The following is a 13,429-nucleotide window of genomic DNA, read 5'->3' on the forward strand; positions in this document are numbered from 1 at the left end:
CGGAGCACACGACCGCCAGCGTGCCGGCCGTGAAGCCGCGGATGCCCATCGACTCGGCTTGCTGCGCCGCGTCCGTGACGAAAGCCGCCTCCATGGCAAGCTGCTTGCGGCGCTCGCGCTCCGTCAAGTTGCGCTGCGACTCGCGCTCAACGTACGCGTCGACGACGTCGTTGAGCGCGTCGAAGGGCTGTGACACGACCCATCCGCCGAGCTCATTGGCGTTGCCGAGCGTTGCCGGGTACGGGCGGTTCGACACGTGCCCCTCCACCTGGAAGGCGCGGGCGAGTTGGTCGATGAGGTCGTGGGTGAGGTGAGGGTACTTCATCGCCTTCTTCGGCTCCGCGAGGATGACGTCGGGCAGCGCGGGGAGCGCGCTGCCGGTGATGATGGCGGAGTCGTCGCCGACCACGTCCTGCCAGCTGAGGTTCACATCCGTGACGCCGTCCTCGTCGAGCAGCTGCTCCGCCGGGGTTGTGCGGAGGAGGTGCGCCATGATGGTGATCAGGTGGCCGTCGTACACGTCGAACTCCGTGCCGCGCCCCGTGGCGCAGTCGCAGTGCTGGAAGGCCTGCAGGAGGTACGGCGCCATTTCGTTGAGGAAGGCGGCCACCACCGGCGACGTGGCGGCACGCTGCGCACGCAGCTCGGCGCTTACAAGGGCGGTGCAATAGGCCGTGATGACCATCACCTGGCATAGCTGCCGCTGCTGCTCCATGCGCGGCGGGGCGCCGTCGCCGGGGTGGAGGTAGGCGTGCACCGCAGCCGACACAACCTGCTCGCGACGGGAGAGCTGCCCGTCCTTAGTTAGTGCGAGGGAGGCAGCAGAGAGGGTCGGGAGCGGCACAGGGCGCTCGAGAGCCGCCGCTAGCTTTGTTGAGTTCGGCTCCAGCACCAGCGAGCGGGCGAAGTTGCCGCTGCCGACTGTGACGGCGAACACCACGACGGCGTTCTCGCGGGTGATGATGCGGGAGGAGTAGGCAACCTTGATGCGCCGCGCCGTGGCCCACGTGAGGAAGCAGTGGTAGTAGAAGGCCACCGTGTCGCCGTGGCTCTCGTCGTCGACGAGGCTGCGGTAGGGGCGCTTCAGCTCCATCGTCCGGTCCTCTGCGACACGCTGCTTCAGCTCGAGCCTCTCTTCGGCCGTCAACGGCGTCACGCTTGCCGCCGACGCAGGCGCGCCTTCCTCGCCGACGCCCCCCTCGCTTTCATATTGCAGGAGCTCCTCCTCAGTGTGGTTGTGGAAGAGGTGCTTCAGCTCCGTCTCGTGGCCGAGCTGCTCGCCGTCCGACATGAGGAGAAACTCCGGCTCGTACTTGCCCACGTAGGCCGCGAACTCCTCGCAGTGGAAGCTGTCGAAGGTATCCACCACCAGACGACTCTCGGGGTTCGTCGCGGCGACGGCCGTCAGTGTCTCGCGCAGCGCTTCGCGGATGAAGAGCTTCTGCGGCGTCGGCTCCCAGAACCACGTTGTGTTGCGGAAGAAAACGACATGGAAGTGGCCGCCACGCGACTGCAGCCCGCGCAGAAGGGTCTGGGCGTTGTAGAGCACGTGCAGTGGCTGCATGACGTCCCAGTCAACGTGCGGTGACGACAGGGCCGCCATGAGCAGCGAGTCGCCGTCGATGAAGAACTTCTCCATGGCGCTCAGGTGCACGAATATATCAAACTGGCGAGGGCGGGCCATGGCGTAGTGAAAGTCGACGGCCACCTCTGTCAGGGCCTTTTGGATGCACACGATGGCGGCCGGCTGACCAGCGAAGCTTGCCAGGAATTTCCATGCCAGGCGGCACTCATCGGGGCTCTGCAGGGAGTCGATCTGGCCCACCGCGGCAGCTCCCCCGGCGACGGCAGCGCCTCCTTCATTTTGGCCCGCCTTTTCAGCCCCAGCCCACCGCAGCACCGCATTGCACGTCCGCAGCAACGCCGTCGTCTCGTGCACGGGCTTCACCGTGGATGGGGTCGCGTTGCTTGCGGCGGTGGCCTCGCCGGGGGAGCTGCTTTGGCAGAGCAGAGAGTGCTCCTGGAACAACTGCTTGATGGGCAGCGACGCGCTTGTTTCAATGGTGGAGTCGAAGTCCGGCTGGCCATTGGCGTCCACGAAGAGCTGGTTCAGCTCGCGGTAGTGCGACGACATCTTCTCCCTGTGCCGTGTGTTTCACTGAACTCGTCACGCAGGTGCGCCGTCGCACAGGCCGCAGAGGAGCCCGGAGCGGGGGGGGGGGAGGGGAGGCGTCGCCACGGACGAGGGAGCTTGATGGGATGGGATGGGGCTTGGGTGGGGTGGGGGTAATCACGGAGTGGAAAGACTGCGTGGGAGGGAGAAGAGGAGGGATGGGGTCAGACGCCACGTGTGTGATGGATGGGACCTCACGGCAGGCGTGAGGAGCGGCACGGCTGCTCAAAGGCCGCCGCACACGCTCCTCCGCCTCCCGGTCGCCCCACTTCATGCGCCGCTGCAAGGGGAACGCAAGACCAGGAATGGCCCCCCCTCCATGCGCCACAACACGGCACCGCGGTCAGTCGGCCGTTGCGGCGCACATGTAATTCGTCGCCGCCTCGCGCGCGATGCGTGCGCGGACGTCACCGCGGTCGCGAGTGGTGAAACACGAAGCACGAAGACGAGTACGTGGGCGCTCTCTTCGATAGGAACGATGACGACGGCGGTGTACACCCCGTCCCCCCATTCACCGAGATATCCACGCTTATGCATGCCAGCTCCGTGTAGACCGGGGGTGGGAGGAGGGGGGGGGGACAAACGGCGGCGGCGGGACACCCGCACAGCCGCGCTGAGGGCTCAACACACGTAGGGCAGGAGAAAATAAGAAAGATTACATCAGACACGCGTGCGCGTCGGCGACACGTACACAGGGTCACGCTCGCTGGCGTGACTCTCATGGTTGTCCGACGGCATCGTCGACTGTCCCTTCACGGTCGCCGTGCACATCCGCTGATCCCGCCGCCCTGCCCAGCGTGAGTTCCTCGCTGTCGAGCGCGTGCACGCACCCAGAGTCCACGCACGCCACCGCCAGCCCCTGAGACAGCGTCCACACCGACGAGCGGATGAGGGTCAAGTCCCCTTCGTGCTCGACTCGAATCGCGGCTGCAGCGGGGCCGGCCCGCGCACCGCCAACAACACGGCAGCACGTCAGGGAAGAATAGCTGCCACTGCCGAGTATGATGGGCACCATCCCTGTCACGGTGCAGTGCGCCAGCCGCACCCGCGACCGCTGCGACGCGACGATGCCGGCAATGCTCGCGTACGTGACCTCGGCGAGCGTGTCGCCGGTGGTGCGCAGCATCACGCCAGCGTTGCGTGCCGAGATGAGATGACCAGGTGATAGCTGCGCCGCTGCCGCACCACCGTGGCCAGCGGAGCCCAGCGGGCTGCCAGCATCTTCCTTCTCTGCTCCCGTCATGGAGTCGCTCCAGACGTTGCCGCCGTGGTTGATCGGCCCGCCACTGTAGGCGCCGTAAGGCCAGTCATCCAGGGATGTGCCCACCATGTGCAGCGTGCACTGTGCCCCGTCCACGAGCGAGACAAGCAGGAGCGGGACAGTGGCAACATCAGCGGCCGCTGCCACGGCGGCACCACGACGCCGCGGCGACGGCGCGGCGGCTAAGAGAGGAGGTGCTGCGTCGGTGGAGAGCGCAGGGGGGGCCGAGGAGCGGGTGGGGGCGAGGGATGTCGCTGGGCGAGCGGCGCCGGAGGCACCACCATCGCCTCCCTCGATGACGGTGCGGTCATTCTCGTCGCCGCCCTCGCCGCGCACGACACGCACGTAATCGCAGTGAAGCTTCGCGTACGGCCCCTCACACGCCACGACCACTGAGACGAGCTGTCCGGCGCGTCCAGCACCGAGGTGCGGTTGAGGGGAGAGCGAGGCGTCCACGATACAGTCCGTGAGGTTCAGGACACCTTGCTGGCAAACATATACACCGGGGGGCTGACGCACCAGGTGGTGCAGGACGCACACCGAGGGGAGAGCTGCCCAGCCGTCTGCGGCTCTGGCAGAAGCAGCGGCGACGGCGCGACCGACCGCCAGGGATGCCTTGATGGCGGCGTCGGTCGCGAGGAGCGGGGAGGCATACTCACTGTCGCCGCCCTGTTCCCCAGCCGAGGTCGTGTCGTCAGCCGAGCTGCTGCTGTCTGTGTGACGGTGCTGCGCTGGCGAGTTGCATACCTCCTGGGCCGTCCACGGGCTGCGTCGCGCTCTCGTTTCGGCCACGTTGCCAGCGCTGTCCCGCTCCGTGTCCATCGCCCCGTCCTCGTCGTCCGTCGCCGTCGCCGCGTCGTCGTCGTGTTCCCTCCCGGTGTTTCGCGCACGGTCGGCGCGGGTGCACTCGGCGAAGAGCCGCGGGAGATGATTCGTGGGCCGCAGGACGACGCGCTCCATCGTGCACGTTCCGCGCACCACGCAGGTGCCGCAGATGGTCGGGCGCACGGGCGGGAAGACAGAGGTGATGGCTGGTGCGCCTGACGTGGGCACGGCAGGGCCACTGGCGGAGGGCGACAGTGAAAGGGAGGGACGCGCCTCTGCGCCGACAGCTGTGCGGTCGGGCTCCGGTCCGGCGGCGTTCGCCCCCGCCGTGGCAACGGGGATCATCAACGTGTTCAGCCGGAAGGGCAGCTGAGCAGCGAGGTGTGTCGCCCAGAAAAGCCACTTCAAGCGGCGCCGGATGGCACTTGTCAGCGGCACGGTGCGGCGGCCGCCGACCTCGTCATCGTCGTCTCCCACCAGAAGCGCACCGCCGCCGCCGATGGCAACCGGGGACGCTGTGGCTGCTGTAGCGGAGCTGGGCGAGACGGCTGACCTCGTCCCGCCGCGCCAGCGCGACGAGGCGTCAGAGGAGAGGCGCTGTGGTTTATCAGCGACACGCGACGGGGTGTGCCGCGGTGTTGGTGGGGCACCGGGCACCGATCCTGTCGAGAGCGACCGCGCTCTCGCACCGCTGAGGACTGCACCACAGCTGCTGCTGTCTTCCGCGACGGACTCGGCCGCTGCTGGTGTTCTGTCGTTCGGGTCCTGTCTCCCTGCCCATTGGCGGGCCACACGCCACGGCACTGCTACAACACGCGAGGCCAGACGCCCCAAGCCCCGTACCGCCGCGGACACCGCGGGGCCGGGGCCATGTCTCTGCAGAATGCTCTCCCGTCCGCCACTGCCTCTTGCCCCGCGACCCTTCCCTTCCTCGTAGCTGTCCACATCAAGGCCGTCGTCATCGTCGTCCGTTTCGTCACCGTCGGCGCTTCGGATGATGCGACACACGCCTCCGACGTGCACGACCACGGCGTACTGCTGCGCGCAGCCGAGAAGCGCGTTGGCGAGCGTCAGGTGTGCGCCGTAAAAGACGTTCACGCCGACCAGGCTGCAGTCGTACACGATGCACTTACCAATGAACCCCGTCGCACCGTCGCCGCAGGTGACGCCGCAGCGAGCGCCACCACCGAGCACCGCCTGCGGCAGGTGCACCGTTGCCTCGTCGAGGGCGATACAGGCGGGTAGCAGGTCCGACACGGTCGCCGCGTCCTCGGGGCTGCACAGTGACGTGGTCAACGCCGTGGACATCGGTGGCTGCTGGTGCTGCTGCTGCGTCTTCGACAGGTGAGGAAGGGTTGCTGAGCGGATGCTGCTGCCTGGCGCTGGCACGGCAGCAGCAGTGACGTCCGCCGATGACCCCGGCGAGGCGTGCTTGAGCGCGTGAATATCTAGCACGCAGTCCGGATCAGCCTCGCAGTGTGCCCCGTCGTACAGGTACATGCCGATGCGCGAGAAGCCGTAGATCTTCACGTGGCCCTGCAGCGACAGCACACCGCTGCGGCACTCTATTCCGTACTTCTTCGCCGTGTAGCTGCCGCGCCGCACGACGCAGCGCGCGTGGGATAGAACATACACCCCGACGTGGTTGCTGCTGGCGCTGCACTTGGTCAGCTGCAGCGCACCGCCGTCGGAGGTGAAGCCGTTGACGACGTGCTTGGCCGTGCAGTGCTGTGCATCCAGCAGGGTCTCCGGGCCGAGGGAGGCAAAGCCGAACGTGACGCAGCGCACTTCGGTGTCCTGGGCGTGGCACTGGCTGCCAGACCACACCTTCACTCCTGAGGTACGCACGGCTGGTGCGACGCGACCCGCGGACGACGGCGCCGATGGCGGGGTGGGGGTCGTCGGGGTTGTGGTAGCCGCCGGAGCAGCGGAGCGTATGGCCTCGTCCGTCCCGTCCTCGCAGTCTTCGTCGCGGTGGGGCACTGTGTCGCCTTGCTGTTCCGCGAGGAGCGACGCGGATGCGGGGGGTTGATTGTGGCTGTGCGCATGGTCAGCGTCGCTGTCGCTGGTGCTGTGCACCAGCTCCTCTGTGAGGCTGACGTCAAGGTGGAGATGGCGAGTCCATAGGCCAGCCGCACCCACCGCATCGCCCATGCTCGTCGAGCTGCCGCGCCTTCCCTCACTCATCTCTCCTCCTGCGACTGCCGCCTCGGCCGCACCGCTGCTGCTGGGCCGATGGAACACATAGCTTGCCGCATCCGTCGGGGACATGTCCACGAGGCACTTACTCAGCCGCAGGGCGCTGCCGTTGTACGCGTTGAAGCCGCTGTCGCGGCCGCGCAGGACGGTGATGCCGGTGCACTCCACCTCGCTCGACTGGATTTCGACCCCGTAGACGTCGCCACAGAAGACTGCCGGAACCCCACCACAGATGAGCGGCGGCGGTGTGCGTCCGCAGGAGCTGACGCCGACCACGTGCGGCGTGCTGTCGGCCACCACGTGGGAGCCGTTCAGGGCAAAGAGGCCCACGTGGGACGTGTCCGCGCCGCAGTGCCGCAGCCGACATTGCGAGCGGTCGATCGTGTAGCCGTTGACGGCGTTCACCACGAGACACTCCTGGAGCTCTGCCTGCGCCGACTGGATGGCGGCAAAGCCGAAGCTGTAGCCCGCCATGAGACACCGCCGAGCCTTGAGGCTGGCGTGGACGACCTTGACACCACAGGAGCGCTGCCGCGGCGACCCCGACCGCAGCTGACTGTCAGAGGTGCCGTCCGCGCCGGTCAACGCGCGGCGACCCGTTAGCTTCAGCGCAGCCGCCGAGACAGCTGCGGCTGGCGACTCCGCGGACCCGAGGGCGGCTGCCACTGTCGCGGCCGCCGCACTGGCGGCCTCTTCGGCCTCTGCTGTTGACCACAAGACGCATTCCTCCAGCTCCACCGCACTGTTCTCGTAGGCGTAGACGGAGGTGTCGTGCGCGTTCATCAGCATCACCCCGGTTGCCTTGAGCGCAGCGTCGCGCACTTCGAGACTGAATCGACCACCGAAGAAGCCGAGCGTCTGCTGCGGCGATGACATCCCGCTTGCAGTCGGCGAGCGATAGTGCGGGGCGTGGCTCGCTGTGGTGGTCACTGGCGCAGCGTCGCTCAGCGTGTCGGAGCGAGGGAGCTGCTCGGCATAGTGACGCCGCGTGAGAAGCGCGACACGAGCCGTGCGCTCCGCAACGGCTGCCGCAGAGGTCCACAAGGACTCCATCTCTGTGATGGCCGGCGGCACCGCACCGCCTGCTCTCGTCTCTTGGTGCTTCTGCCGCAACTCCTCCGTCACAGCGCGGCATGCCGTCTCGTGCGCCTCGCCGAGCAGGCTGCACCGGCGTGGGAAGCTGCCACAGCGGTCGTCTGCCAATATGCACTTCGCTTTCCGCAGCACAAAGGCGCCGACGTGGTTCGTGCTCGCTGAGCAGCCGTCCAGCGTGGCCGCGGAGGCGTCGACGGTGAAGCCGTTCACGACGTCCTCGGCGTGGCAGCGATAGAAGTGGGCCACCGAGTGCGCGATAACGCAGAAGGCAAAGTAGAGATGCCGCGCCGCGCAGTAGCGAGCGGTGAGGGTGCCGCCGAGCTCGACGTTGAGGCCGGTGCAGCGCGTCGTGTCGTTGACGCGTATGGGAGGTGGTGGCTGATGCTGGTGTATTCTACTGTGGTCACTGGCGGTGTCATGATCACTTTCGGGGTCCACGTTGTCAGCCTCAGCATCTTGTGCTGCTGCTGCTTCAGCGGACAGCTCGGCACTCGTTGCCGCGGCGGTGGTCGCTGAGCTGCCTTCGAAGAAGCAGTTCTCCAGGTAAGCTCGGCATCCTTGCACACTGACGGCGCTGGAGATGGCGGCCGTGACGGTGCAGTACGCCATGTCGACAATGGCGTTCTGCTCGGCAAAGATGGTGTGCTCCGTGTTGCGTCCGGGGTGGATGGTGCAGCGGACAAGCCGCAGGCAGGCTTGGTTCGACACGAGTATCAGCGAGCGCAGGACTGCCATCATGGCTGCAAGAGACGGTGCAGCGGCTTCTGCCCCTGCCGCTGCTTCTCCTTCAGCACCACTGTCCTCTCCGTTGTCGCTGACGCTGGCGACTTCATCGCTGCCCTCATCCTTGTCGCGGTTACAGCTCGCAGTGTTGGGCTCGCCGGTGGGCTTCTCAGTCTCTGGCTGTTGAGTCCTGCGTCGCCGCCCACGCGGCGCCGCCGCCGCCGCTGCTGCTGCTGCTGGCGCGCGCAAGTCGGGCATCCGCCGGTAGACGTGCGTGTCTTCCGACATCTCAACCCGAGAGGAGTCCAGGACGAGCACGCACTCCTTGCGTTGCGCGTAGAAGAGGGCCGGAGGAGGTGGCCTCGCCGCGTCGGCGGCGCCTGGAGAGGTTGTCGAGGAGGAGCGCTGACGTGACGCGCCACGTCCAGCACCACGACATCGGTTGGGCGGCCCCCTGCGGTACGGCGGCTGCAGCGGCAGGAGTCGATCATCCGGCATCAGCGCCAGGTGTGAGCGCGATACCTCCACACGTGCCAGCTCCTCCGTGACCAGGGAGCCGACCAAGACGCAGTTGTCGAGCACGAGGTTGCCAAAGACATGGAGGTGACCGTAAAGGTACATGTTGCTGCAGTGCAGCGTGAGGCCACGGGGTAGGTGGCACGTGTGGACGTCGCCCGTTGGGGACGGCGCCGTTGACGACTGCAGAGAAAAGTGAAGCGATGACCGTTGCGTCGTCGAGGTGCTGCGGAGCTTTCGAGCAGCGGTGGCGGAGACCCGCATGTTGCGCAGCACGCAGGCCACCCGCGCTTGCTGAACGTTGTCACCGGCGTCGCCGATGAGGTGGACCTCGAAAGGGAGGGGCGCTGCTGCGCTGTCGGCGGCACCGCCCTCGCATGACACCTCCGCCTCTGAGAGCCGCAGCACCTGCGTGATGTGAGGCGCGTCCGCACTCGTCGTGGCCGGAATGCCGCTCACTGCCGTCGAAGACCCGCTGATGGAGGACGGTGGGGGTGGGGGTAGCGTCAATGGGATCCACAGCTCGGCGACACGTTGCTGCAGCAGCTGCACTTTCGCGCCGCTCCCCGCCGCCGTGTGCGTGGGTGCGTAGGCGACATGTGAAAGCGGTGGCGGACGTGCACGCAACACACGCTCGGCGTTCATTACAGGCGCGAAGATGGACGTTGAGGTCGACGACGACGGCGGCGGTGGGGTCGCTGTCATTGTCGAGGGGGTGCGCTGCTGTAGCGGAGCAGGCAACAACGGGAACGCGCTGCTACTGCACGCCGGGCTCGCACCAACGCGGTCTCTGTCCGCAGGTGTATCGGGTGTCGTGCTGTCTGCCGCGCTGTACTTGTCATCCCCTGCGGCGGTGGTCGAGACGGCGGTCTGCTGCACCCCCCGCACACCGGACTGAAACAGTCGTACGCCTTCCGCGTCCGCGAGGAGGGCGGGTGTGTCGAGCAGCATCACGACCGGCTTGGCTGTCGCTGCTGTTGGGGGTGGTTGCTGCTCTGCCGGTGTGGGGCAGAGCGGAGGCGGCGGGGACACCGGTGACGGGGCCAATGGGGGGGCGTAGGTGGCCACGAGCGCGTCGTACACGGCGGCGTTGAGATGAGACACGTCACGCAACACGTGCGGGGCCTGTGCGCCGCTGCCACCACGACCGTGTCCGGTCCCGAACTCCATGAGCGACGGCGTCGTGGTGGCGGTCTGCGCGCCGTGGGGCGAGGCTGAGGGCCTGACTGAGTCGGACCCGGTGGCGGCAACCGCGGTGCCGCTGTCGAAGTACATGTCGCGGTGATCTCGCTGCACCATGCCGCCACCGCCGCCGGTAGCCGTTGCGGCTGCAACGTTGGGGTTCGGGGAGGCGCTGAGGCCGCCCCTCGACTCCGAGGGGACGGGGAGAGACGCCATGGCATCGCGCGCGGCACTCGCACACTCTGAGAGAGGACCCACGTAGCGACGGAACAGATGTGGATGCGCGCGGCGGATGTACTCCATGCCAAGCTTGTGCTCCTCCTCCGAGTAGGCGTCCGCAAGCGTGGATGAGCCACCGCCACCGACGCCCCACGCCGCGACAGTCTCGCGGAGGTTTTCCATCCGCTCCGCGTCGTCGACGGACACGCGGCCGTCGCCGGCGAAGGGGTTGAGTGTCTCGAAGAGCGCGATCAGGAGCAGCACCATGTTCTCGGGTGTCAGCTCCCAGTCCTGTGACATGAGCTCGAGGGAGCAGAGGGCGCCGTGGTGGATGAAGGAGGCGATGAGGCGCGGCGCCACGACGAAGACAAGCGGCATGCGTGCACGATGACGACTGCCGCCCGCCGTTGCAACGGCGGGCGGAGGAGGAGGAGGAGGGGGCGGGAAGGCACTCGTCTGCGGCGTCGCCAGAGGCTGTGACGGCTCGCTGACGTGAGTAAGAGCCACACCGGCGTCATTGACATCCTCGGGTAGCGCCATGGGCCCCTCGGGCGTCAACGGCGGCCGCCTCGCCTCGCCGAGGTCCACGAGGCGACATTGGCCGTCGTTGTACGGCAGCGGGGCGGTGGCGGTGGGCGCGCTGTTGGCATCGTCGTCCTTCTGCTGCTGCTGCGTGCTTCGGTCACTGGTGCGCGCGCCGTTGCTGCCGTCTCGAGAGCTCGCCATTGCACTTGGGTCCACCTCGTTGCCCCCACTGCGCTCTTCCGCCGCTCGCACCTTGTCTCCTGCACTGGAAGAGGTGAGCGAGGAAGATGGCTGCGCTGGTGGTGCCGGCGAGCTCGTTGTCGTCGTGTCGTGTCGATGCACATGTGGTGACGATGTCGCGGCAGCAGGTTGTGGCGCTGCATCAGCGGCGTGAATACCAGCTGCGCTCAGCCTTGTGGTCATCGCCGCGGCGGCTAGCATCGTTGCCGACGCGCTCGGCTCCGTGTGTGGTGAAGGACGCCGATGCCGCGATCCCGCACCACCGACGCCCGCGCTTACACCCCATGCACCTCCTGCGACGCTGTCCTCGCTGTCGACATCTTCGTTGAAGACGAGCTCGAGCGACACGTAGAAGTCGGCCTTGTTCTCATCCTTGTAGAGCAGCTGCACGAACCACCTCGTCAGGTCATCGTCGTCGATCAGCGTGATTTGCGAGATGCCATGAGGCACGTTCCGGCCGCTGTTGCGCTTCACGTACACATACAGCCTCTGTAGAAGCTGTATGTACTCCTTCGTGGGCATCGGTGGCGCCGCTGCGGCTGCGGAGTTCGGGTGGAGATATGAGAGGGGGGGAGGAGGGGGGACGATGCTGCCGTCAGGGGGGGGGGAGGGAGAGACAAAGACAGGTGAGAGATGGGCGACACACGCCCGAGGATGAGGAAGAGGATGATGCGCGCAGCAGCAGCAGCGATGACGAGGGTAGTGGCGGTGGCGGTGGTGGTGCTAGGTAGACGATGGATGATCTGCACCAAGGCCGAGGCAGGCCAGCATAGAGAGAGGCACGGGCACACGCGGACGGTGGCAGACGGGGGAGCACGACAGGAGCGGCAAGCGCTGGGGACAGGGGTGGGGGAGGGTGGGAAAGGGAACTTCGAGAGCGAAGAGCCATATGCTAGGTGGTGGCGGGACGCACGTGATGGTGGACGCAACACCGACAGGGAACAGCGGCAGCAACAAGCTGCGGGCATAACCAAAAGAGGGCGGCACTGGCAGAGGAGGGCGGAGGAGTCCGTCAGCCAAGGGTTCTCGTCCTCAGCACTGTCTGGAAGTAAAGGGACTTGGCCCTACCGTCCACGAGGGTCAAGGGGAGGGAGAGGAGGAGGGGAGGGGGACAAGCGTATCGCATGCGACGTCGAAGACTCGCAGCTGCATGACCGTCCAACGCGTGCGTGTGCGTGTGTGTGTGTGTGTGACTGGGGCAAAGCCGGAGATCCGGGGCGGCGTCACCGCCCAAGATGAAGGGAGCAGATCGAAGGGATGTACCACGCACGCACAGGCCTAAAGCAGGGCAAGACACGATGCGTTGTCTGCCCGTGTCTTTCCCCTCCCCTTTCCATGCACCCTCGCCAGGCGTCACTGTCCTCCTGAGTTCACTGGCACAGGGATGCGCACACGTGTGCTTTACACCGCCTCCTCCGCCTTGGACACCTCGTTCTCCACCCTCTTGGCGGCGATGCCGGCGTCCTGGACCACGCCGATGGTGCTGCTGCGGCTGCTGCTGCCGTCGGCGGGGGCGGCGCCTTCCTCCGGTTGCCACCCCTCGCAGAGGTCCACCCACTCAACGACGTTCGACGCGTACTGCTCGAGCTCATCGACGGTGACCCGGATACCGGTGTTCGTCGTCCCCGCCGCCGGGTACACGTATGGGAAGCGCTTCAGCGAGACGTCCAGGTACACCCTGACATCGTCGTTGAGGCCGAAGGGGCACACGCCCCCGGGTGGGAAGCCCGTGTACGGCTCCACCTCCTCGCGCCTCAGCATCTTGGGCTGACACGCAAACTTTTCCTTGTACTTCTTCGCGCTCACCTTCGCGTCGCCCGCTGCCACGATGACAACGACGTTGGCGTCGTCAGGGGCGGTGGTGGTGGTGGTGGGCGAGGCGCTCGTGCGGTCGCCCCCCGCCGCCCCGCTGCCGTCCTGCTGCTGCTGTGCAAGCACCTCCCTCACCATCTTCTGGTGCGCCTTTGCCTCCGTCTTGCTCATCGGCTTCTTGAGAAGAAATGAGAGCGACTTGGCGATATGCGCCGCATCGCACCCCAGGCGGATCGCCGCGAGCTCGACCGTGGCGCTGCTCTCGGTGAACGCCTGGATGCGCTCAACGAGGTGCGGCGCCTTCTTGGTGATGAGGTGCCGCTCGCAGCGCTCCATTGTTATGCCCCCCCTGCTGCTGCTGTGTGGCGGTGCGGGGGAGTGGTCGATGGCGGGTCGGCGATGCGGAGACGTGAGAGGGAGGTGGGGTGGGTGGTGGACGAAGCGGTGGTCTTCGTGCCGGCGTGCGTGAGAGGAGTAGAGAGGGATAGGGGAGAGGGCTGAGGAGAACATGGGGACGCTGGCGGCGCGACGCTGGGGCGCAGAGGCGTGCATGGCTGTGCGTGGGCGCTTCGCGGAAGTTACTTCTGTTGCGCTTCCGCTCGTCGCTGTCGCCGTAGAGGGGACGGAGGGGGGGGGATAGTCGGGTGAGGGACGGGTAC

General features: G+C 67.0%; 3 protein-coding genes across 3 annotated transcripts in view; all 3 read right to left on the reverse strand.

Moving 5' to 3' along the window:
* Nucleotides 1–1,684, reverse strand: part of LMXM_03_0690 (conserved hypothetical protein) — a gene marked incomplete at both ends in the record, with an annotated part of 6,186 nt that extends 4,502 nt beyond the window's left edge. The window contains one exon of the mRNA XM_003871688.1: nucleotides 1–1,684. This exon is cut by the window's left edge and continues 4,502 nt beyond it. Coding sequence (XP_003871737.1) covers nucleotides 1–1,684 — 1,684 coding nt within the window.
* A 1,207-nt stretch (nucleotides 1,685–2,891) lies between these two features.
* LMXM_03_0700 (conserved hypothetical protein) lies at nucleotides 2,892–11,480 on the reverse strand (the record flags this gene model as incomplete). Its single annotated transcript, XM_003871689.1, has 1 exon — nucleotides 2,892–11,480. The coding sequence occupies one exon, from the start codon at nucleotides 11,478–11,480 to the stop codon at nucleotides 2,892–2,894; it is 8,589 nt and encodes a 2,862-aa protein (XP_003871738.1).
* An 879-nt stretch (nucleotides 11,481–12,359) lies between these two features.
* Nucleotides 12,360–13,106, reverse strand: LMXM_03_0710 (conserved hypothetical protein; the record flags this gene model as incomplete). The annotated part of the gene is made up of 1 exon (XM_003871690.1): nucleotides 12,360–13,106. The coding sequence occupies one exon, from the start codon at nucleotides 13,104–13,106 to the stop codon at nucleotides 12,360–12,362; it is 747 nt and encodes a 248-aa protein (XP_003871739.1).
* Between the last annotated feature and the right edge of the window lie 323 nt (nucleotides 13,107–13,429).

The sequence above is a fragment of the Leishmania mexicana genome, chromosome 3 (assembly GCF_000234665.1).
Source record: "Leishmania mexicana MHOM/GT/2001/U1103 complete genome, chromosome 3".
Classification (NCBI taxonomy): domain Eukaryota; phylum Euglenozoa; class Kinetoplastea; order Trypanosomatida; family Trypanosomatidae; genus Leishmania; species Leishmania mexicana.